This window comes from Canis aureus, chromosome 14 (genome assembly GCF_053574225.1).
Source record: "Canis aureus isolate CA01 chromosome 14, VMU_Caureus_v.1.0, whole genome shotgun sequence".
Classification (NCBI taxonomy): Eukaryota; Metazoa; Chordata; class Mammalia; order Carnivora; family Canidae; genus Canis; species Canis aureus.
Genome location: NC_135624.1, coordinates 11,890,252 through 11,916,769, shown reverse-complemented (window position 1 = coordinate 11,916,769; position 26,518 = coordinate 11,890,252). Strand labels below are relative to the sequence as shown.

At 34.1% G+C, this 26,518-nt stretch overlaps 1 protein-coding gene across 1 annotated transcript in view; it reads left to right on the top strand.

Moving 5' to 3' along the window:
• EIF3E (eukaryotic translation initiation factor 3 subunit E) overlaps positions 1-26,518 on the top strand; it is a 52,899-nt gene that overhangs the window by 5,694 nt on the left and 20,687 nt on the right. The window contains exons 3-7 of the mRNA XM_077846965.1: positions 1,367-1,484; positions 3,504-3,546; positions 4,658-4,762; positions 9,282-9,407; positions 10,122-10,246. Of these exons, the coding sequence (XP_077703091.1) occupies positions 1,367-1,484; positions 3,504-3,546; positions 4,658-4,762; positions 9,282-9,407; positions 10,122-10,246 (517 nt within the window). The remainder of the gene's footprint in view (positions 1-1,366; positions 1,485-3,503; positions 3,547-4,657; positions 4,763-9,281; positions 9,408-10,121; positions 10,247-26,518) is intronic.

Genomic DNA, 26,518 nt, shown 5'->3' with positions numbered 1-26,518 from the left:
CTTTAGCCAAAAGTCTTTAATCAATTATTCGAATGGTTTAAAAGTTCTCTGGATGAAAGGTAATGTGAAGGTTATGTGTCATCTAAAGTATATTATTTTCTCACCCCAAATAGTGTGAAACTATTTTGAAACATGATTTTCAAATATGTTCAGTTCATAGGGTGTATTATCAAAATTGTGCTTATGTATCAGATTGTCTTTTTAGAATGATCTGAGAATGCTGCTGTTTTTGGTCTGCTAACATTTTCATTTAGCATCTGTGTTTCTAAGAGATTTCTTTCCATCTTGAAGTATCTGGGTATATCCAGGATTCTCAAAAGTATTGTCCCCAGTACCAGCATTATCAGTTCACCTGGGAGAGTTATGTCAGAAATGCAAATTTTGGAGTCATACCCCAGATATACTTAATCAGAAACTGCGGGTGGAGGCCCAGCACTTAAATTGGAGCACTACCGTGGCATGATGTTTTCCACATTCTTGTTTTCTGTGATAATAGATGTTCCCTTAAAAAAAGGAAAGTTTTCCCGTTAAGTTTGAAAAATGCTGTATTATTACGCTTATGAACATGGTATTATAAAAAATTCTATGAACGCTTTCAATAGAGAAATAGAGTTTACATTGTTTAAATTGACATTTTCTAAAATTTGATCACAGGTACCCTTTTATGTTTGAGAAACACTGTTCCAATAATACTTTTTTAATGTATAACAAATTATTACACTAGACATAATCACATTTTTTACTTATAGTAAATGACAATAGCTCTTTAAATTTTAGTTTGTGATGAAAAAGTTAACTATTTCTTATTGAAAGTTTAAAACATGCCTGCAGGGTAGGTTATGTGCATGTTTTCTCTGACTCTTCATCATGCAGTAGAAACTAGAATTGGGATGAGAGATTACAGAATTAGATTTATAGAGAGATTACTGACTGTGGATTTAAATTCCATTCAACCTAATTGAAGATCTATACTAATATGTAAACGCCTCTGAGTCTATTCAGAAACTCTGGGATAATATTCACCTAAGAAAATTCAGTGAGAACAAATACAAAAACACCAGGATTGAAGTCTCTGAAATGTAGAATCAAATAATTTGTTTCATAGCAGCCACCCCTCTCCCAGGCTGTATCAGTATATTCCTCAGTTTTCTTTAAGAATAAGAAGATTCCCTCTTTATGTGCTTTTGCACTGCTAGAAAGAAAAAAAAAATGGATCTGGGAGACTTACTGAGTTGATGATTCCTAGATATGAATATGTTGGTAAAAAATTTATGCACAATTTAAGTAAACTGAAAAATTTCCAGAGACATCTTCATGGTGAGCAGTATAGTTTAACATTAGAGTACTCCTTTGCATTTTTAATTAGCTTTGAGAGAAAAAAGAACCACAGTTGTTGCACAACTAAAACAGCTTCAGGCAGAAACGGAACCAATTGTGAAGATGTTTGAAGATCCAGAAACTACAAGGCAGATGCAGTCAACCAGGTATCTTCCCTTAATTTGTATTCTGCAAATTCTCTTCTCTGGATTAATACAAATGTTCATTCAAATTTTGTCTAATATCCCATCATAAAAGTTCATGGAGTAATTGACTACTTTATTTATTTTAATTTATCTTTAATGTGTAGGGCCCAGAAATTCCTTAAAATATTAATGCTAGTTTTATTTTTAACTTCTTTACCAGTTACCCAAATCTGATTAAGCTGGAATAGTTTTGCCTTCCTCCTCTCTTTCCAGGGGATATTTAGCAGTGTATGGTGACATTTTTAGTTGTCATAATTAAAAGGTTGCTATTAGGACCTAGCAAGAAGAGGTCAGGGTTGCTGCCAAACATCTTACAATGATCAGTACCCTACCCCCAACAAAGACTTATCCACCTCCAAAGTGTCAGTAGTACTGAGGTTGACATACCTGTGCCTGGGCAGTGCCAAGAGGGAAACCTGAGCTCATTTTATCACTTGGCTGCATTCTCTTGTATCCTTCCAACCTCATTGCTCAGCCCAAGGACGGTGAATAGTGTAGAGCTGATAAGGTTATTTTATTCTTAACTTCCTCTTAACCAGAAATAAATTGATTACTTGGTTTCCAAAGAAAGCATGTTGCCTCACTCTGACTTAATGTATATCATTAAATGGAAACCCTTTGGGTTATTAGAAATTCTTTAAAATAAAAGCTACTAAAATTGAATATTGCCATTGTGGTAAATCTCAGCTGCCAATGTATTTACTAGAGGAATTGCTGAAGATTTTGCTATGTTGTATCTTTAGTTCATACGATATGTGACCAAACCAAATTTTTAGAGAGATTAGCTCTGTTTTCATTTGTGTTTTGGGGAAGTGTTACCAGATAATTATAAGCAAAACAGCAATATAACCATATTATAATGTAACCTGCTACGTTACTAATGTTCGCCACGTTACACTATGTATAACACCTACATAATATATCTATTTACACGGACCTATACATGTACACACAGCTATGTCTTAACAAAGCAGACATGTATAGCTATGTGTGTGTGCCTGTGTTATGCTACTTATGTACACTTAGAATAGAATATAATGACAGACCTTCAGGTCACATGTAAGTGTCCACAAAGGAACAGCTGGAATAACCCAGCTGTTAGGGTTCAACAGAAAATTTAGAATTTAAATTCCAAATTTAGTCACTTAAGTACTAGAAACTAATGAGATTAGGATATAAATCAAGATGAACATAGATTTATTAGAAAGTGAGAACTCCTTGCAGTTTAATAGGCATTGGCATTGAGATAAATGAAAGGATGGAATTGTTTTAAAAACGTGTAAACTACTTATTTTCAAAGTGATAATCTCTTCCAACCAATTCGTTTTTAAATTTCATTGAACATATAATATTGTACTTATCATACTTTTGAAAATACTGCCACAGTGATTATGGACACAAGGAATGTAAAACAGTTATTCACTGTGATACATAAGTGTTAAGTTTTTTTTTGAAATCTTATGTTAAAATTTCATGCATGTTTCATATTCAGTATTATAATATACCCATGTTAATTTTGGTGATGATATATTCCCTCTCCCATTAAATCTTCAAGTAAAATTATGCTCTGGAAAAACATCATAGCATTTGCTCTGTGATAAGTGTAAGAAAATGTTTTCTTTTTTGAAAATGCCCAGTAAGTGGGCCACTGTGCCCATCTGTCACTCGTTCCTTGGTGTCTTTGTCATCATTTTGTCTTTTACCAGCCTGTCAACATCATAGTTATGCAAAGCTAATTTAAGAAAAGTTCAGTTGAATTGACACTGATATGGATAATAATTATTTAGGGTATATAGCATAGATATGTAACAAGCATAATTGATGAATCTTGTAATATTTTTACTTTTTTCTAGAAGTCTTATTTCTAGTGTTTAAGTATTAAGATATTTAAATGGCTTTATGTGGGTAATGGGATAAGCATTGGATATGCATATTTTGTTTTCTATGGCCTATTAAATACAATCTTTGTTTCTAATTAAGAGATGGCCGGATGCTGTTTGACTACCTGGCAGACAAGCATGGTGTAAGTGATATTTAAAAAATTTTCTATTGTTGTCTTGTTTTAATAAGGCTAATTAAAGAATAGTGCTGCATATATAGGTTTGAGGCTTGACATGAGTTTAAATTCCAGATTAACTTATTAATATAATACCTGGTATGTTTTCAGAACTTCAGTTTTTAAAGATTGATGCTGATGAGAAAATGAGATGCTTATACTTACCTTTAGGTCCTATTAATTTTCAAAACTTCTTATTTTTTCTAGAATAATCAAGTAATGGGTACCATTTTTTATTTCTGGTGCATTACAAATAAAGATAGAACTAAATTTGAGTTAGAAAAGCTTTGAGCAATAGAATTAATACACTGGCTGGTTTCTGGAAAATAGTAGTTCTTGACATTATTAAGATCTTCGTAAATCCCCAATAAAGGAATTTTATTGTAGACTTTCCTAGTCATCTCCCAGGCTCCTTTCCCTTGTGTTAACGTAAAGTTTGAGGACTTGCATGTAATTAATTCTTCACTTGCATTCGGTTTTATCTTTTATTTAACAATTACTATAACAAGAGGTATGCTGACCACTGTGCAAATTGTTCTTCCTGGTTTCTATAGAGAATGTTTGGTGTGTTTGATAATGTTCTAGTTCAGAGCCCTTCTCTTATATTTCTCTTTCACTTTGCTTTCATTGCTAACTTCAAAAGTTGGTGAAACTTCCAGTTTTTACAGAACTGAAATTTACTGTACATGTTACTTGCACAGAATCACAAAACCTTCTAGGGATGCATGTGCATGTTAGTTGTCTAAGTTCAGTCACTGACAGAGACTTATAACTTAGACCTTCTACTGCAATTCAGATTTTCATTGCAACAAATTAGGTATTGTTACAGCTCATAATTCTTTTGAGACCAGAATTATGAATGATAAGTCCACCGGTTGCTAATGTATGTTTTAAGAATCATGTATTTCTGATCATGATTTTGTTTTATTTTGTTTTTTTTTTGTTTTTTTTTGTTTTTTTTTTTTTGTGACACCTAGGATGCACTGAGAGAATTAACTTCTGGAGACATTTAAAGAAATAAATGGCTTGAATTTTAAAACTCAAAAATAGAACTGAATTTTTGTTTTTCTTTTTTTAGTTTAGGCAGGAATATTTAGATACACTCTATAGGTATGCAAAATTCCAATATGAATGTGGGAATTATTCTGGAGCAGCTGAGTATCTTTACTTCTTTAGAGTGTTGGTAAGTAAATTTTTTTTCTTCTCAGATTTCATATGGCTGTCAGTTTCCCTTGGGTTGTCAAAATGTGTCATAGATTTGAGTCTGTACATAAGTTTTCAAGAATCCTTGAAAGGAGAAAAAAAATTTGTTTTCCCCAACAAAGAACAAGTAAAAATAGGAAAGCTTGTATCAGACCTAAAAATTTGGAGGAAAATTTATCTTGTTCTTGAAAGCCAAAAGTAGAGGCCACTAATTTCTTATTTTATGTATAATTGTATGATGAGCATTATCAAAATTCTATCATGTAATCAATTTGTTAATATTACTATATAGCACAGTGAATAGCACATCGTGGATGTTTAATAAATATTTGTTGAATAAATCCGTTATTCCTAAATTTAATTCAGTATTTTATGCTGTATACATCCCTTGAGTTTCTTTTAAACAACTGTAGAACTCTAATAATATTTGAAAAAAAAATTATGGCTTTTAATAGTAACTTTTTTCCATTTATTTCTATCCTTAGCTATTAGAAAATAAAGCTCAATGATGTTTTTTAATAATGAGGAGGAGGGTGAGGTTAAATGGTACTATTAGAGCAAATTTCTAATAGTAGAGAACCCTCTTTGTTATTTTCGTTTGCCTATTTGACAAATTGCTAGATTCAGTGCTTTTGTTTGGGAAGGAGAATTGTATGAAGCCAAAGAAAAAAGTCAGGCTTTCAAATGAAAAGATGTGTTTTTCTCATTCTGCCTTAGTTGTAGGTAATTGTATTAATGCCTTCTAGAGTTATCAAAATGCCCTTGTTTTAACTAGCTTTTCACTTGAGAAATTATAATTTGTTACTCACTTTGGGTTAGTAAGCAAGTACCTGAGTCTCTGATTTCTCTAGTTAATCCTAGATGTTGGGAAATAACTTCTTAAGACAGGGACTTACTGTTTTCTAACCTTGGAAGAGTCTATTTCTTCTGTCTCTATTTTCTGTTGCCTTTATTCTTTTAGCCCCATATGCTTGCCACAAAGAAAGACTTATAGCTGCTTTCTTTCGTTGTTTTCTAGGAAATTAAATTTTCCTTTCGGGGGAGCAGAGAAGGAGAAGAGATTGTTTTATTAAGTCAGCTAATTGGTACACTTAAAAAGTACTTCGGGAGCTTCATTTTTTAGAACTACTATCCTTGCTTCAGAAGAAAATATTTTCAGTGTATTTCAAAATTTGATTTGAAAAAAAATATTTTTCTCTTGCTCCCATTTACGAATATTCTTAATTTACAGATTAGCTATGGTTAGCTTGCAAGTGCATTGAAGGTAATCAGTGATGCTAAAATGTAGTGGCTTATCAGAAAATTCCATCAGTTTTACTTTGAATATTATGAAGGATTTAGGAGAGCAAAAGTTGATTACTTTGGAAATGTAAACAGCTTAAACCAGGATTGTAAAATCAGAAGCCTGATATGATTACAGGTACATGAAAAGAGTTGGTTATTCATATCATTTGTTAATGCTGGGAGTGAATTTTGAGAATGAAGATTTAGTGTCATGTTAGAGTTCTAGCACAGTAAATTTATTGTTGCTGGTCAGTGAGTGAATGTGCCATTTTGCTAAGACGTGGAAACTTAAGGTAACTGCTGGAAATCCAGATATTGAAACTCTTCTAGCATATCCACCCTTGAAAGCAGGTTGGTATGAAGAGCCAACTGTAATGACATGGACTTGAGCCAGAGTAGTACGCATGAACCTTTAGGGGATTAAAAACTTGCTATCCTGCTACAAAAAGCTTTTATCCTAATAAATATATGCTAGTTTTAACAGTATATTACATTTATGTAGTGTGGTTTTACAATTAGTCTGAAAATTTATACAAAGGATAGGTATATATACTTAAAGGTTTGTGAAGTTTTTATGTTTCCTTTTGTTTAAATAAGATCTTAGTTCCCTAATTTAAAAAAATTCTCGGTTTTAAAGCTTTTGTATTACCTAACAGATCTTGTGTTGGAATTCAAATGACATTTGGTTAGGTGATTGATTACCATGATTTGAGCACAAAAATCAATGTTCTACATTAAGAGCAGTCAAAATATAGTGATTGGATAGTGCTTAGAAATTATGTGAAAGTTATTTTAAATTTATGTCCTATCTGTGTGACAAAGCATTTGAGTAGGTGGAAATTGGCTTATTGATTGGAGCTAACCAAGCTAAGTTTAAAACAGTGGATAATTTTACTTTTCTTTTTCTTTTGTTTAGATAGGCACTACTATAAAATCTATGTATTTGTTCAAAATCTTGTTAATAGCAAACATTAAAAATCCTGAATTGGATTTGGGATGAATAATATCAGTGTTTTACTTATTAGTTACTTACTTTTATTTTTTTATAATAGCCTTTTTTCGTGTCTAAATTCTTGTCTGGTGGTTGGTTATTCTCTTAAATCTATAGTTAGGGAAACATAAGCTATGAAAGAACCATTGTAACTATGATCTGTGATTAGAATTTGACTCTCCAGGTGACCTATTGTAGGTCAGTGTTGTGTAAATTAAAGCTGTGTGACCCCAGAATCTACCTTTATTTTTTAAAAATGTGATGGCTTTTAGAATACATCGAAAGAGTATTTACATGCACCCTATTTGGTTGTGGTCTAAGAAATGCATTAACTTGGAATGAAATGGTAGAGCAGAGTTGGTAGGAATTTTTTGAACATTTTTTGTTTTAAAAGTTACTAAAAAATAAATTAAAGGGATTAACACTGTATTTTAATTATATTGTTAAAAATCTGCATTCTCTGGGCGCCTGGGTGGCTCAGTCAGTTAAGTCTGCATTTGGCTTGGGCTTGAGTCATGATCCCAGGGTCCTGGGAGCAAGTCCAGCATCCAGCTCCCTGCTCAACGGGGAGTCTGCCTCTCCCTCTGCCACTCCCCCTGCTTGTGCTTATTCTCTTTCTCTCTCCCTGTGTGTCAAATAAGTAAATAAAATCTTAAAAAAAAATTTGCCTTCTCTGTGCCTTTAATCTGGCATGAAAATATAACCTCTCCCCTCATCCAGCAGTTATTAAAATAAAAGTGATTTTAAGATGCTAGAACTGTTGGTGATCATATTTTAGTAGCATGGGTTTTGTTATTGTTTTCATTCAGAACTTAAAATTTCTTTCTTTGGGACGCCTCAGTGGCTCAGTGGTTGAGCATCTGCCTTTGGCTCGGGACATGATCCCTGGGGTCAAGTCCCACATCAGGCTCCCCACAGGGAGCCTGCTTCTCTCTCTGCGTATGTCTTTGCCTCTTTCTGTGTTTCTATCATGAATGAATGAATGAATGAATGAATGAATGAATGAATAAATAAATAAATAAAATCTTTAAAAGGAATAAAATAAAATTTATCTCCTGTAAGTACATTCCATTTGACTTAAAGGTACTTTTCCTTGAATCAAGAAAGCTTAAGTAATGTTGGAAGCTTTGGGTCTTGGCTGAAGTTTCAGGGCTGATGTGTTCTGTTTGATAATATTGCTGTAAAAGATAGATGTCTGTTACTTACTGATTTTCAGATGCATAGCTTATCACATTTTAATATCAAACTGAGATGTATCCTGAATTGGTTGTGGTTTTAGAAAAAAAATTGAACTTCCATTTTTTTGTCTATTACGAATAATGTGTTTGCTAAATGTTATTCAGTACATTATAGTTAATTATTGCCATCAAATTCCTTAATAGGTATTTTGGGTTTGTTACCGTTTTCCATCAGTGGCAGAAAGAGTAGGTGCCCTTAGTCTTCCTCTTTTGTGGTTTAGATTGTGGTATAAAATTTGTAGCTTTGAGGGCGCCTGGGTGGCTCAGTTGTTAAGCATCAGACTCTTGGTTTCCACTCAGGTCATGATCTCATAGGTCATGGGATCAAGTGCTACCCCTACCCCCATCAGGCTCTACACTTAGCTGGTAGTCTGCTTAAAAGATTCCCTTTCCCTCTGCCTCTCCCCTACCTCTCGTTCTCTAAAAATAAATAAATCTTTAAAAAAAATCTATAGCTTTTAAAATTTAAAGAAGTGTAATTTGGGGCAAATTACACTCTCCATGCATCAGTTTCCCCTCTATAATAAAAATGGAGATTTAAAAAATTACCTTTTTAGTGTTTCTATTAGGATTATGTGAAAATAAACATGTTATTGCACAGTACATATTCCTTTGATAATTATTGTTATTATTAACCAGTAGACTTGCTTTTTTTCTCTAACTCCTTTCATTTGTGTTGTAATTTGGATATTTTTTTTGTTCTGAAAATAATACTTTTAATGCTGGTTCTGTACCTTACTTTTAAGTTACTCTTTCTGAGTTAGACTGAATATCAAAGAGGGGAGTATTTTTAGTAAAGTAAGTTAAATGGAAACTTTAAATCAGTTTAACCAATGTGATCCAATAAGAACTTAGATAATTACTGTTTGGGGTGGAAAGCTATAAGTCTTTTAGTAGGCTAGGTGGATATATGTAACATATAAAATACACAGTATATTTTTTTCCTAGAATATTCAGAATATAATTCATTATGATTGCTTAAACAGGTTCCAGCAACAGATAGAAATGCTTTGAGTTCACTCTGGGGAAAACTGGCATCTGAAATCTTAATGCAGAATTGGGATGCAGCTATGGAAGACCTTACACGGCTAAAAGAGACCATAGATAATAATGTGAGTTACATTTTTCCAGGGTGGTTCTATGAAATTTCTGTGTATCTTTAATACTTTCTGATAAGGAGAACACTGTACATTAAAAGAAAAAAGAGTAGGGGAGGGAGGAATGGAAGGATAAGTGGGGGAAATTAAAATGGTCAGATTAGCTTTTGTTAACTTGACATAAAAGTTACAGCTGGTTAGGGGTTGACTGGTTTCACTGAATCTCCTTGAAACTGTCAAACTTTTTGGCTCTTGGAGAAATGAAGTCAAGTTTTCATTTCTCCTAAACTACTGCACCTTTTTTATTTGTACAGTGAAAATGTCATGATACTATTAGTGCCACCTCAGTGATAGATCCTCAAAAAGTCCTATGCAGAAGATGACAGTTTTCACTTAAAATCTGCCTAATAAAATAACTTATGAGTAATTAGGTCAGTCCTTGCGTGTAAAATGTTTTCTGAAATGTGTAAAATGTTTTCAGAAGATGTATAGTTAGTTTACATCTTCTGTAAAAATGGCATATGGGACATTATGGAATCTATTTCTCAGAGCAGAGAGGTAATTTCTAATGTTGAGGTTCTAGGGGATAGGACTTTGATCATAATGGCCTTAGAGCATGCCTCAGAAGGTTCTCATTTTTAATAAAAATTCTCAGATCAGCAATGTTTATTCTCTTGCCTCTTTTTCATATATTAATATTTACTATGTGTGAATTTTTTAACCCCGTAGTCTGTGAGTTCTCCACTTCAGTCTCTTCAGCAGCGAACATGGCTCATCCACTGGTCTCTGTTCGTTTTCTTTAACCACCCCAAAGGGCGTGATAACATAATTGATCTCTTCCTCTACCAGCCACAGTAAGTTATTTCACAGTATGATTCTGACTTTCGTTATGTGAAATTACATGGATTTTTTTTTTAACTTGAAAATGTACTTCTCACTAACATTTCAGTTTGTTGTCAACCTTTTTTTCCCCTCTGCAAATGATAAATTTGCTTGTTAATTAAAAAAGCTTACATGTAACTCAAGTAAATTATTTGAAAAAAGTGTACTTTGAATTTGCTGAAGTGCTTCTTTAGTGTGCTGCTTATGTCAGCAGCATAGACATCATGTAGAATCTCAGGCCTTACCCGTGAGGAACTAAATCAGAATCGGAATCTTAACAAGATCCCAGATAATTAATATATTCAGAATTAGGACTCCAGGCCAAAGCATGGAATAAATATATATATCCCAGAGTCCTTTATATCATCATTGCTCAATTATATAACTTTTGGTGCTAAGAAATTCACTGCTTTATGAACTAGACCATTCTATTGTTAGCTGCAAATCAGTTTTGAAAATTTATTTTTCCAATTGAGCTAAGTGCCTTTTGAATCTCATTATTTCTTATTGGTTAGAAGAACAGAAGACAAAACCACTTTGTGGGAGCACTTCAGATGTTTGAAGATAATTTTTCCTTATCTCTTCCTTCAGGCTAAATATCTATGGTTTTATCAAGTGTGTAATTTTTCGACTCTTTAGTGTTTTGGTTGTCCTCCGTAGGTAGCTGCCAGTTTATCCACAGTCCTCTTAAAATACAGATCTTCAGAATTCTAGGGTTGTTTTATAGATTACAGGGGCAATATTAACTTCTTGACCTGTATATGTGCTTATATAGACATAGTTCAAGATTGCAATAATGGATTGGCATTTGCTTCATGGTATGGCTTATATTGACTATATTGTTGGCTAAACTCCATAACTTTTGAGCCATCTCTTTGTTATATGTTACCAAAATGAAGATATAGTTGTTATATTTCACTTGTTTTCATGTCTGTCAAATTATTACTTTAATGTTTTTCTCTAAAATGCATATTTAATTTATAAAGGTATAGCTTGGAAATAGATGGTATAATACCCTTCTGAATTAAAACATCAGTGAAGATTGAGTTACCTGTTTTTAAGATGTTTTGTAATTTTCAAAGTCTTGAAAATAATATCTATAGCAATATTTTTGGATAAGTTGATGAGATTCTAAACTGAGTCACATTAAGAAATGTGACTTTTAATTAGTAAATGTACTTTAAATGTTTTAGTAAGATTTTTAAGACTAAAATGTTTGACCTCTTCAGTGAAGTTAACATAATAGCACTTTGAATGTAAGAGAAATTAAGTTATTAGTGGTAATACAGATGAAAAGTATCCAGCCAACCTAGAAATGTCAGTAATTTTTTTTTATGGAGAATCAAGGGAACCATTTTTAAATGGTGTATATTCTGTTCTCTGCATTAAATGCTAACTGTTCCCCTGAATCTGGTAAAAAGAAGCAGTCTTAACAGAAATAGGCCTGTTTTATTTTTCATATTAACATTGTAATGTAAGCTCAGTATTAGTATATTTAGTCAGTATTTTAATGACCTGGTGACCCAGTATGTTAAAACCAAACATGGGCAGAGGAGTTTTTGTAACAAGAAATTGTGTTTTTCTTTCCTTGAAAAAAAGATAAAAAGAAGAACTACATGGCATTAGTTAAGATAAAAGACAGTGTATGATTTTGCACCCCATTTTATTTTATTTTTTTTTAAATTTTTTGTTTATTAGAGACACAGAGAGAGAGAGAGAGAGACAGAGAGAGAGAGATAAATGGGCAGAGGGAGAGAGAGAGAGAGAGACAGATGGGCAGAGGGAGAAGCAGGCTCCATGCATGGAGCCCGATGTGGGACTCAACCCCTGTCTCTAGGATCACACCCTGGGCTGAAGGCGGCACTAAACTGCTAAGCCACTGCGGCTGCCTGCACCCCACTTTAAATATAAATGGCAAGAGGTGAAATTTTACAATTTACATAGCATTGTATTTATTCCTTTATTAGAGATATATTTAAGTATGCCCTCGAGATTCATATTATTCACTGTGTACATACTAGCTAATTCTGAGTTATTATTCCTTAAATCCTGTTTGTGGGAAATTCAGTATTAAAATTACATATATGCAGTTTTTAAATTTTATTTATTATATATTTTGCTGTTTGCTGAATGCCATAATAAATTGTTTATAATCTAAAAGATATATAAATCATAGTCTGTTGAATTAAGAAAAAGGCTAGTGGGAAAAATTTAAAAAAACAAAAACAACTGTATATTAAGATCCTACAAGGGTGTAATTCTTGGTTGTGGGCTTTACCATAGTAAGCTCAGCAATATTAGCAGTATCTTGAAGATTTATGAAGGACAAAGCTGAACCAACTTCAGAAAGACTGATGTATAAAATCAGAATGCCATCAGTAATTCATAATGAGAAGGATAGTGGTAAGAGTTCTGACCCTGTAAGTTTAACACCTAGGAAGCCATATAATAAAGAGAAGGTTGCTTTAAGAGTACTTGGAATCAGAATGGAAAGTTAATTTGTGACTGGACTGTTAATGGACCATCAGATTAAGCTGGCCTAATGGATCTATCTTCACAGTAGGACTATTCTTGCCGTAGTACCAGATAATGAACATTTTTGATATGTATGTCACCCAAAACGTTTAGATGGGCATTTCTAAGATTTGCTTTTTTACTTTTTTCATGATTTCATTTCAGATCAATATTTCTCACTGTGTTCTTACCTCCGTCCCCCATTCTGATTTAAATATATTAATGTCTTTTATCAGGTTCTTCTCAAGTCTTCCTGATCTGGTAGCTTTCTCTATGAGAGATTAAATTGATTAATCTCTTTTGGCTGTGGTACATTGCTTATTTAATCCTTTCAGAGCAGTGATTCTTGAGAGGTACCCTTTTGAGAAGTACTTTTATGCAACCATTACATTTTAGAAAAGGCTTTTTTATTTGTGATACTGACAATTGAAGTTAATCTCATGCAGTAGTTGAGACACATCAATATGGGATGAATCTGGAGTATCCAGAAAAATGACTGATTATTGCAGGAAATTTGGGAATGTTGGTTAGTAAAATAGCTACCTACCTGTCTTTAATGTTAAATTATGCATTTTTAAAAGATTTTATTTATTTATTCATGAGATACACAGAGAGAGAGAGGCAGAGACACAGGCAGAGGGAGAAGCAGGCTCCATGTGGGGAGCCCGACATGGGACTCCATCCTGGGTCTCCAGGATCATGCTCTGGGCTGAAGGCAGCGCTAAACCGCTGAGCCACCCAGGCTCCCCAATTATCTATGCATCTTATAAAGGAGATGTTTTCTGAGAATTTTAAATAAGAATTAAGGATATATTTCTCAGTATTTTAAATAAGAATTAAGGATATATTTCTCAATATTTATGGAAATTAGCCAAATATGCATTCAAATGAAAAGAGATTAAAAATAACACTTAGTATTTTGTCTCTGTCCTGTTTAATAAAACCTGTAAGGTTATCTTAAGAGTTGATTGATATTCCTAAAATCAGTGTGGGAAGATGATCTTACTCTGATTTAGCAGATTTGACCCAGTCATTGGCCTGTAACCTGACACGTAGGGGATGGGTTAAGGATAAGGACAGCTCTTCCTGAATGAAATAAGCCGTAGGAATCATTAGGAATTGGCTTTCCATAGTACTACTTACTAGTAGAGCTACTCTTCTGTGTTTTTTGCAGTTACATATATATTTAGGAAGGAACATTAAATTTAACAGTCTCTTTGATTATTTTCAAGTAATAAAAAGAAGCATGCAAACAACAAAAATAAAAGTATTCAAACTCACTTTGAAATTTCTGTAATACAAGTAGGGGAAGCAATATGGATCAATTCCTGACAACCTTATGACTTATGAGAATTTTAAAAGGTATATAGAATATGTTTAATTAATTAGTAGAACCATTTGTTATGGATACTAGAAATACAAAGGTAGTTCAGTTGAGATTGCAGAAAGTGTCAAGATAAAAATCATACTGGGGCAACTGGGTGGCTCAGTGGGTTAAGTGGCTGCCTTCTGCTCAGGTCATGATCCCAGGGCCTTGGGATTCAGTCCTGTGTCTGACTTTTTGCTCAGTGGGGAGTCTGCTTCTCCCTCTTCCTCTGCCTCTCCCCCCACTCATGTTCTTGCTCTTTCTCTTTGATATACAATCTTTTTAAAAAAATACAAATCAAAATTTTGCAAAAGGTAAATAATGCAAAAAAAAATAGATCATTTTAAAAATTCAATTCCAGTATAATTAACACACAGGTTTATGTTAGTTTCAGGCGTACAATATATTTATTCAGCAATTCTGTGCATTTTTCAGTGCCCATCACAATAAGTACTCTTAATCCCATTCACCTATTTCACCCATTTCCCCACTCCTCTCTCCTCTGGTAACCCATCAGTTTGTTTTCTGTAGTTAAGACTGTTTTTGGTTTATCTCTTTTTTCCTTGTTTTCTTTCTTAAATTCCACATGTGAGTGAAATTGTATGGAGTTTGTCTTTCTCTGAATGACTTCACTTAGCATTGTACTCTCTAGATCCTTCTATGTTATTGCAAATGGTAAGATGTCATTCTTTATGGCTGAGTAACATTCCACTATGTATGAATATATTAAATATATATCATATTTTCTTTATTCATTAATCTATCAATGGACAGTTGGACTCCTTCCATCATTTGGGTATTGTTAATAATACTGTTATAAACAAGGAGTATGTATCTTTTCAAATTAGGTTTTTCATATTCTTTGGATAAATAGTAGTGGAATTACTGGATCATATGATAATTCTATTTCTAATTTTTTGAGGAACCATTAAACTGTTTTTCAGAATGGCTACACCAGTTTGTATATTCCTACCCACAGCGCACGAGGGCTCTTTTTTCAACCACATCTTTGCCAACAGTTTTTTTCTTGTGTTTTAGCCATTCTGATAGGTATGAGGTGATTATCTCATGTTGATTGTGACTTGCATTTCTGTGATGTGTGATGTTGAGCATTTCATGTTCTGTTGGCCATCTGTATGTCTTTGGAGTAATGTCTATTCATGTCTTTTGCCCATTTTATATTATTTGTTTTATTTTATTTTATTTTGGTGTTGAGTTGTATAAATTTTTTATATATTTTGGATACTAACGCTTTATCAGATACGTCGTTTGCAAATATCTTCTCCCATTCAGTAGGTTATCTTCTAGTTTTGCTGATTGCTTTTTTTTGCCGTGCAGAAGCTTTTTATTTTTATATAGTACTGGTAGCTTACTTTCACTTTTGTTTCCTTGCTTCAGGAGACATAGCTAGAATTTTGCTATGGATGATATTAGAGAAATTACTGCCTGTGTTCTCTTGTAGGATTTTTATGGTTTCAGGTCTCATATTTAGGTCTTTAATCCATTTTGAGTTTGTATGGATGTAGTGTATAAGAAAGTGGTTCAGTTTTTCTTCTACATGTGGCTGTCCAGCTTTCCCAATACCATTTGTTGAAGAAACTATCTTTTTCCCATTGCATGTCCTTGCCTCCTTAGTCAAAGATTCATTGACCATATAATTGTGGGTTTATTTCTGGGCTCTCTGTTCTGTTCCATTGATCTCTGTGTCTCTTTTTGTGCCAGTACCATACTGTTTTGATTATTACAGCTTTGTAATGTATCTTGATACCTGGTGTTGTGATACTCCAGTTACGTCTTCTTTTTCAAAATTGCCTTGGCTGTTTGGGGCTTTTGTAGTTCTACACAAATTTTAGGATTATTTGTTCAGTTCTGTGAAAAGGCTCTTGGTATTTTGATAGGGATTGTGTTAAATCTGAAGATTGCTTTGGATAGTAAGCACATTTTAACAGTATTTGTTCTTCCAATCCATGAGCATGGAATAGCTTTCATTTGTGTTGTCTTCACTTTCTTTCATTAGTGTTTTGTAGTTTACAAAGTACAAATCTTTTGCTTCTTTGGTTAGTTTAATCCTAGGTATTTTGCTATTTTTGGTGTAGTCATACCTGGTATTTTCTTAATTTCTATTTCTACTAGTTTATTAATGGTGTATAGAAATGCAGTGAATTTCTGTAAATTGCTTTTGTGTCCTGAGACCTTACTGAATTCATTTATCACTTCTAGTAGTTTTTAGGTGGAATCTTTCGGGCTTTCTATATATAGTGTCATGTCATTTGCAAATAGTCAAAGTTTTACCTCTTCCTTACTGGTTTGGATGCCTTTTATTTCTCTTTCTTGTCTGATTGCTCTGACTAGGACTTCGGGACAATGTTGAATAAAAGTGTTAAGAGTCAACATCTTTGTCTTGTTCCTGACCTTAGCAGGAAAGCTCGAAGTTTTTCACAACTGAGTGTGAGGTTTTCCATATATGGTCTTTATTAGGTTGAAGTATGTTTCCTCTAGACCTATTTTGTTGAGGGTTTTTAACATGAATGGATGTTGTACTTTTTTTTTTTTTTAATTTTTATTTATTTATGATAGTCACACAGAGAGAGAGAGGCAGAGACACAGGCAGAGGGAGGAGCAGGCTCCATGCACCGGGAGCCCGATGTGGGATTCGATCCCGGGTCTCCAGGATTGCGCCCTGGGCCAAAGACAGGTGCTAAACCGCTGCGCCACACAGGGATCCCTGGATGTTGTACTTTGTAAAATGCTTTTCTGGCTTCTATTTAAGTGATCATATGGTTTTTATCCTTTCTCATATTGATGTGATATATCATGTTGATTGATTTGTAAATGTTGAACCCTTGCATCCCAGGAATCAATCCCTCTTGATTGTGGTGAATGATTTTTTTGTATTGTTGGCTTTTGTTTTTTAATACTTTGTTGAGGATTTTTATATCTCTGTTCATCAGAGAGGTTGGCCTGTAGTTCGTTCTCTTTTTTAGTAGTGCCTTTATCTTTTTTTTTTTTTTTTTTTTTTAAATAGTGCCTTTATCTGATTTTGGTATCAGAGGATATATTTGGATGCTTTCCTTCCTTTTGTGTTTTTTATGAAAAGCTTGAGAAAAATAGTAAACGTTGGTAGAATTCACCTGTGCAGCTTTCTACTCCTGGACTTTTATTTGCTGGGAGTCTTTTGATTACTGATTCAGTTTCAGTGTTGATAGTTGGTAAGGTTTGTGTGGGTCTCTTGTTATGGAGCCTTGCTCCACTTTAGAAAATTCCTGCTGCAGGGGTTAGAGGGGTTGGGTGTATCATGCCAGCTAGGTCCTAGCTGGTCTGCTGTAGGAAATCTGTAGCCTCTTGGGAGGGAAGTTGGTAGGGTTATCAGAAGAGCAGGGGTAGCCAGTGAGGATGGGTAGTGTTAGGAAGGTTTGTGCATTGGGAGGAGATGTGGAACCAACTCATGGCTGGAGAGGGTGTGTCCACTGGAGAATGTGGGGGTGTGGTGCTTTGTTAGGAAGCTAGGTGGAGAGTGTTGTCTGCACTGATTCCTTGCAGGGACCCAGGTATCTGAGAGGCAAAGGGGGGAAATGGCACCTGCTACCTCTTTTGTTCTTGGAGAAGTCTTCCAACAATCCCTACCTGTCCAGCATAGGCTCTGAGATTAGTAAACAGATCTCCCTCCTGCATACCCCAGATATTTTTTCAAACTGCTGCTTTTATGCTGTGTCTATTAGAGGCTATTTGTTGTGCTCTTTAAGGGTGAGGACTCAGTGTCCCCTCCCTGCTGGCTCCCAGAGTCACACCTACTGATTTTAAAGTTCCAGGTATTAAGCACTGATGTAACAACTTGTGAAATTACATGCTTCTGGTTTTCAAAGTCAGATGTTAAGGGGATTTGTTTTCCCTGTGTGCTATTCTTGTGCCTGGAGTGTTTGGCATGAGGTTTCCTTTCTCTCCCCACTTCAAGCCCAAGGCATCCCTCTGTTTTCTGAACAATCCCTTAGGTCTCCTTAGGAAAGTCTCCACCCGTATCTCTGCTCTTTCTACCCACTTTGATGCAGCCTCTTTTTTTTTGCACGGAGCTGTAGAGAGTCTGTTTTGCCAGTCCTCAGGCTGTTTTGTGGATTATTTACACTGTTACAGGGTTACTAGTTGTATCCATAGGATGAGGTTGAGTTTGGGATCTTTCTACTCTGCTGTCTCCCAGAACTCCTCCTAAAAAGTAGATTTTTAAAAAAATTTTAAGGTAAGATAGAGACTCATAGCCATAGAAATAAAATTAAAATGACACTCAGAATTAAGATAATTATGAAGCTATTTTAGATTAATAGGTTTAATTCTTCTCTTCATTTGTACTTCCATGGTTCATATACAAAAAGATAGTACCTTTTGCCATTTAAAATCTAATAAGTTAAAAAATATATAAATTTTATAGGTTGTAGTTTCTGAACAGAGTACATTAAACCTAGAAATTATTTAGAGTCTTATAAAGAACAGAATCAAAGAAGAGAGTAAATGTTCATAAAACACAAAATTTTGTCAAAGCAACACTCAGATTAATTCATATTTTTGAGTGCTTATTCAGCTTTTAAAACCTTGATTGCAAGTACAGAAAAACACAACAAAGGCAATGAAAATTATCAATGTTGAAATTACTAATATTAAACCTGATAATTTCATTTCAAGAATGAAAAAAGAATTAGAAATGAAATGGCTTTTTATGGGAAGTGATATAATAATAAAAATGACAAGGAATACTGTTATACACTTGTACGATTTTCTCCAAAACCTGAAATGTCCTAAGTGACACAAGTGTTACTTTATCAGATCAGTTAATGAGGAAAGAAATTTGAGATGGTTTTGTTTTGTTTTTCAGTGATTCCACTAAAAGGATGTGATGGATTTATTGGTCATTTTGGTGCATTAGAAAAAAAGTATGTTTTATATAGAGAGATAGCCTTCATTTATCTTTATAAGGCAAATAGAACTCTATTGGAATATCCAATGGGAGCTTTGCACTCCCTGCAGGACCTAAATTAACATAGATACAGGGGAGCTATTGGATATTTATTAAAAAAGAAAGTTGACATATTTGGTAATTGACAAGTAGTAAATTGATTATAGTTGACTCATTTTTTAAAAATTACTTAAGAATTTAGTGAGAGTGTTGACATTTACATTTTTGCAGACTTTTCCATTTCTGGCATAAACTAGATTTTTTATACCTACTTTCATACCTGATGTTATTTTTTTCTGAAGGATATGAAGAAAACTTAGTCTCACACATACTTATAGTTAGAAAAGAGCTGTTTTGGGTATCCCTGGGTGGCTCAGTGGTTTAGCCCCTGCCTTTGACCCAGGGTGTGATCCTGGAGTCCTGGGATCGAGTCCCACATTGGGCTCCCTGCATGGAGCCTGCTTCTCCCTCTGCCTGTGTCTCTGCCTCTTTCTCTTTCTCATAAATAAATAAAATCTTAAAAAAAAAGAAAAAGAAAAGCTGTTTTAATAAAGCCTTTTCAGATGTGAATATTCTTTTTTGGTAATCCAAAAAAACTCAAGTAGTGGTACTTTAAAGGTTATTATAAGTGGAATCTGAAACCTTACTTGGTTTTTTGAATCCTAAACTATAGTGGTCAGTCTTGCACTTGATGGATTTTGTACTCCTCTATATAACATCATACATTGGTTGGGAAATCTTGGATCCATGAGTTAGGCAGATATTCCAAATTATGTTCACATGCAATACCAAAAAAAAAATCACTCATTACTATCACCACTAAACCTATTAGAAAAGGCTTAAAGTACTGGAAAGTAGTCAAGCTCTTGGTTGACAGATATTTTCAAAAATTCTGCTTTTTCTGGGAAAATTCTAATTTTATCATTTGTTTTTCTTAAAGTTTAGGCTCACTTTTAATTTTCTAGAAAATATCTGCCAAATACCCAATTCTGAATAGCTTTGGTTTATCTGTCATCCATTGTTTTAAGTAAAAGTAGTGTTCTGTGAGAGAAACAAGTAAGCTTACAAAACTCAATCTTACAAGTGCTTTTCCCTAAAATAACTGAGACACTGAAGTATATTGCAGAAGAGCATTATACATACTTCCCACTAAGTCATGCAGAATATTAAAAAGATTAGTATAGAGGGGTTGAATTTTATTTATTTATTTATTATTTTTTTTTTTGAATTTTATTTTTAATCAATAATTTGTACTGCCTAATCAAGGACGTAGTTTAAACAGGCTTTTTTTTTTTTTTTTTTTTAAGATTTTACTTATTTATTCATGAGACACTGAGAGAGAGGCAGAGATAGAGACTGAGTGAGAAGTAGGCTCCCTGTGGGGAGCCTGATGCAGGATTTGATCTCAGGAACACAACCTGAGTGAAAGGCAGATGCTCAACCACTGAGCTACCCAGGTGCACCGGCTTGCTATTTTTTTTTTTTTTTTTTTTTTTTTTGACTGCAAGTATGGTAGTGGGAAAAAAACAGTGCTAGCATAGAATGATGCCACTATCCCAATTTGTGCTAAGATACTCAAATTTTCATTTATTTGTTTGTTTACAATTCATTGAATTTTAGTAACTTTACCAGATACTGCAACCATCACCATAAATCAATTTTTGGATATTTTCAACTGGTCAGTAAGGAAACTTCATGGCTGTGGAATTGTGTTTTTGTGTGTATGTGTTTTTTTTTGTTTTGTTTTGTTTTTTGTTTTTGTTTTTTTTAAACAGTGTGTTAGCACAAGTGGAAAATAACTACTCCTGCAGGATTATAGCTTTCACTTTTCACTAAAATACTGTGCTTATTCTTCACTTACCATAAGGTCAGGTTACCATTGTTTTTTCTTCCACATTAGTAATGTCTTCATGGCTCTTTTTGAGTTTTGCTTGATTCTAATCTTTTTCATACAAAAATATAACTAGTTGGCTTGGCATATCATTGTGTTAGCCATTTTTCTAGATTGTGGAGTACCTACCAGTAAGTAGTGTCATTTGCATTTGTAGGTCTACAATCAGTATGTGCTTTCAGTTGTCTTTGATTAATACTAGAAATTAGTGGAGAAGTTACTCTTCCTGTTTTCAGGTTTTTTTTTGTTTTTTTTTTTAAGTTTTATTTATTTATGTGACAGGGAGCACAAGCAGGGTGAGTTGCAGGCAGAGGGAGAGGGAGAAGCAGGCTCTGGCCAAGCCGGGAGTCAGATGCAGGGATCATCCCAGGACTGCTGTGGGATCATGACCTGAGCCAAAGGCAGATGCTTAATCAACTGAGCCACTCAGGCACCCCTGTTTTCAATTTCTAATAGCACAATAATACAATTAAATGTGGTTCATTGAGTATATTAATCGATAAAACTACATCAAATTGATAGTTAATATAGATCTTGGACATAATTTTTTTTTGTAGAACAGAAAAGTTCTTAGTTGATAATTTATACTTTTGTCCTTGAAGTGAAAGTTTAGGTACCAGTGCAGGTTAAATAATGTTTGAACTTTTAAATGTAACATCTATAAGATAAGGTATCAAATATAAGACAAAGAAATGTTCATAGGCTATTAGAGAAAAGAATGCATTTGTGATACAATGCCCTAGTTACTTACTCTCCAATTGTAAAAAGATTTAAAGTTCAGTTGGAGTCAAACACTGCCTTGAGTGTTTTCTAACTAAAAACATAAACACCCTAAGAAATTTTTTTTTTTTTAAATTTTTATTTAATTATGATAGTCACACACAGAGAGAGAGAGAGGCAGAGACATAGACAGAGGGAGAAGCAGGCTCCATGCACTGGGAGCCCGACGTGGGATTCGATCCCTGGTCTCCAGGATCGCACCCTGGGCCAAAGGCAGGCGCTAAACCGCTGCGCCACCCGGGGTTCCCGCCTAAGAAATTTCAAGTTTTACTGTTAATAGCCAACTGGGTGGTATTCAGAAATTGTCCTGACTGACCTTTCCGTCTCTATTTTTCCTGTTTTTGGACTGTTCCTGATAAAACTCTTTCTCATGCAGATATTTTAGCTAATCTAGCACAAGATGATGACATTTAAGGTTTCCATCTAAAAAAAATTTTTTTTTAAATTAAAGTTTATCCTTTGAAGTTCTCCTAAGTTACTTGCCTTGTTTTTTGTTTTTGTTTTTTCAGACTGTCTTTCCAGAAATGCCCTTCTCTTCTTTTTTTATACCTATCTCAGCCTGCCTGTTTTTGAAGATCCAGCTCAGGCTTATTTCAACTTTCATGAAGTCCTGTCTATGTATTGTGTCTACTTTATATTTGATATTTAATTACTTAATGCCTTTAAAATAAATAACTTATACTTGCTTTATTTTTCCTTCTAGAGTATAAGATGTATGAGGACAGAATTTTTATTCTCTGTGTTATGATAGCATCTGGCACATTAGCTACTTATATATTTTTTTATTTTGGGATGTTTTGTCTTGATTACTAAATGATCTGACTTGCAATTAGAAAACACTGCAAAAAACTTCCATAAAACTGTATAATTGGAGCAGGGTTTACTAGAGAAAAAATATACTAAAACATTTTTAATTACCTATCATGAAATTATACTTAAATACAATAAATATTGATGTTCCTATTTAAAAGAAAAAAATAATAGGGGTACTTGGGTGGCTCACTTGTTAAGGTCTAACTCTTGATCTCAGCTCAGGTCTTGATCTCAGGGTGGCTCACTTGTTAAGGTCTGACTCTTGATCTCAGCTCAGGTCTTGATCTCAGGGTTGTGAGTTCAAGCCACAAGTTGGGCTCCACATTGGGTGTGGAGCCTACTTTAAAAAAAGAAAGGAAAAATAATAAAATTAGATTTCAAAAATAGAGGAGTTACACCCTCTATCCCTAAATAGTTTATAATCCAAACAAATAATACAAGAAGTAGCTTAAAAACATATTTAACTAAGTACTGATGTATTGTGCATTATAAATACAATAGGTTTAACAGTTTCCTTCCAGATCAGTAAGATCTGGAAAAGTTAGAAGAGTCCAGTAAAGATGAACATTGATCCTGATTTCAGTTGACAGAAAAAGAGACAACAAGAAAGAAATAGAATAAAATAGTACAGCAGACATGTGTAGACTGTTAAACCACATCTGTGATTTTGCTTGTATTTTAATTAAAATAAAACATATCATCACTGATCCTACAAGATTGTGAACTAAGATAACTTAAGAGTCACTTTATCCCCCACTCCCCTTCTTTATGTTTGATTTATGTAGATATACATACATAGGAAGGATCACTTCTGTTCTAGAAGGTAGGGAGTTCCTGTTTGGAAGTCTAGAGCCATGGTAATACTGTATACTAAGGGTCTGGACTGTGGGCCACTGCCTTTTTTTTTGTGTTTTTTTTTTCTTATGGCCTATGATCGAAGAATGGCTTTTGCATTTTAAATGGTTAAAAAATTTTTGAAAGAAAAATATTTTGTGACATGTAAAAATTACATTGAGACTATAGTTTTCATGTCCATAAATTTATTGGAACACAGCCATGTTCATTGATCTGTATAGTGTCTTTGGCTGCTTTTGAACTATAAGGACAGAGTTGTTGTGACAGGGATCATATACTGTTGTACTCTTGTTGCCTCACACTGCTACTCAGTGCATTATGAAACCAACAATGCTGCACATACACCTGGCCAATGTTTCTGGGGCCCTGTTTATATTGCCATACTGCAATACTTCACCACTTTTATTACCAGTGCATACTCATCATGTCAAAACAAGAAAAGTGGACTTCAAATGTGCTTTTAAGGCACAATGGAGTGGGGATTATTTTGTTCTGAATTAGAAAGCAAAGCATTGAACTGACAATGTAGGTATGCTAAAAGAGTACAATTTAATTTATATTGCAAGACTGTAAGCACTCATTATAATATTGCAACTGACAGCAAAGCATCAGAAGAATTAGGAAATTTAAAATGTCATTATAGCTGAATTTCCTCACAAAAATTAGTGAAAATAAGACTTCAAGCAGATAAGTTTCTGAGTGGCTCTTGTTTCACCAAGTAGGGAAAGCCATTTTACCAATGATGATTCTAAATCATGTTCATTTGAAGTAGCTGAAGAAATAATGTTCAGAAAAAATAAACTTGTTTAAAAATATTAACTTTTTGGTTGAGAACAGTTACTGAGAGTTGAAGTTATCTGGAACAATGTCAATAATCAATTAAAAAACAAGGCACGTGATTTTTAGTGATTTTCCTTGGGTCTTGAGGAGTCAACAGATGTTACCAAATGGCTTAGTTGTTGATTTGAGGAATCAGTGTTGGATTTGAAATGACTAAAGAATATACCTTTATGAATAGTCTATGTGGAACAGGTGTAGGTGAAAATACTTTCAAGGTGGACAAAACACTAATTTAATAAAACCTGAAGTGGAATCTGCTAAGATATAAAACTTTGTGGCAAATACATGTGGAAGAAAAAAAAGTTCAAAACCTATTGAGACCAGATACTTTGTGGCAAATACTTGAATCTGTGTGTTCTCTGCCTACCTGCCTGCTAGCTGTCCTTCCTTCAAAGAGAGAGAATGAACAAGGGTTAGGGGCAGAGGGAGAGGAAGAGAGAGAAACTTAAGCAGGCCCCATGCCCAGCATGGAGCCCAATGCATGTTTTGATCTCACCACTCTGAGGTCTTGACCTGAGCGGAAATCAAGAGTTGGATGCTTAACTGACTGAACTACCCAGGCACCTCATGTGGTATAGTTTTGAACCATTTTTGTCAACAGTGAACTTCATTTGCTCCTGTGGACTTAACCGTTGTCCATGAATTTTTGTCAGAAATAGAATATCCTGATTTTCCCTACTTAACAACAGTTGGATGGCTTAGCAAGGGCAAAGTTTTAGTGTGACTTTTTTGAGCTCAGGGCAAGATTGAATTTTTTCTGACTGAGAAAAATTGCCCTCAAAAATAATTATCAAGTCTTGGATGGCTCTGGAAATTAACTTTGCTATAATGTGTTACTGTGTCTTAATTCACCCTAAAATGTCAAAGTAAAATAGTATTTATATGGAAAACTATATTTTAGGGAACCCTGGGTGGCACAGCGGTTTAGCGCCTGCCTTTGGCCCAGGGCGCGATCCTGGAGACCCGGGATCGAATCCCACGTCGGGCTCCCGGTGCATGGAGCCTGCTTCTCTCTCTGCCTGTGTCTCTGCCTCTCTCTCTCTCTCTCTCTCTGTGACAATCATTCATAAATAAATAAATAAATAAGAAAACTATATTTTAGCAGTCACTCTGATGACAACTAACATAGAATGAATAAGAAGTAATGTCCAGCTGCTTTGTTTTCCATTCTTTCACATGATAAAACAAAAAAGGAGACCTTCATTCCCACACAGATTTATAGTAGATCCATTTTTCAAATTCAAATTACAGTTCCAGAATGTTTTAGGCCTCATTGTTAGGTACAAAGGAAATTTCCATATTTCAAATTCACTTAACTGTGCTATTGAATTGGAAGTGATTTATCTATAATGTAGTATCATAAGGGACAATATCAAAATAATTTAACAGAGTTCTATAATGCCTCCCAGCTGATAAATATGCTAAATTAAGATCACATTTCTGTCAATTGAGAAGTTTTTGAGCTAGGTTCATGAAACACATTTACAAAGACGGAGTATGTAAAATTAAGAACAGCATTAACAGATAAACATTTGCAGTAAGTTTTAATGTTAGGATCTTTAACTTTGAATGCAATTAAGCAAAATTATCCCCAATAGATAAATGCTGTTCTTCTCATTAGTAAATAAGTTATTTAAAAGATCATACTCCGCTATTAATACTTTGAGTTTTATCAATAAAATATTTTGGAAAGTTTTCTCTTTCTTAAAGTTTGTTCGCTTATTTATTTATTTATTTATTTATTGTGAAATACCCAGCAGAGACATAGGCCAAGGGAGAAGCAGGCCCCCTGCAGGGAACCCAGTGGTAGGGCGGGGGGAGGGGTCATCCCAGGACTCTGGGATCATGACCTGAGCCAGAGGCAGTTCCTCAACCACTGAGCCACCCAGGTTCCCCCAGGAAATTTGTTTTCTTTTTGGTTTCTTACATATAAGTACCTATACAATATTCTCAGTTGTGCCTCCTGGCTTGCAAAACCTAAAATATTTATTATCTGCCTTTTAGAAAAGTTTTTTCTAACCCCTGCCATATACTCTCCAAGAGTGGGATTTGATTTCCCAAGAAGTTCTCTTATATTAAAAACAATGAGGATATATGTGGTGCAGTAATAGAAAGCTAGGATAAGTAAATACGTTTAACATTTCATACCATAAACTTAGTTTTTTAAACTATATGGATAAGTTTATTAGTTCCAGGAATGCCTATTTAAAATTACTTACTTGAAAATTAATATTGAGGAAAAC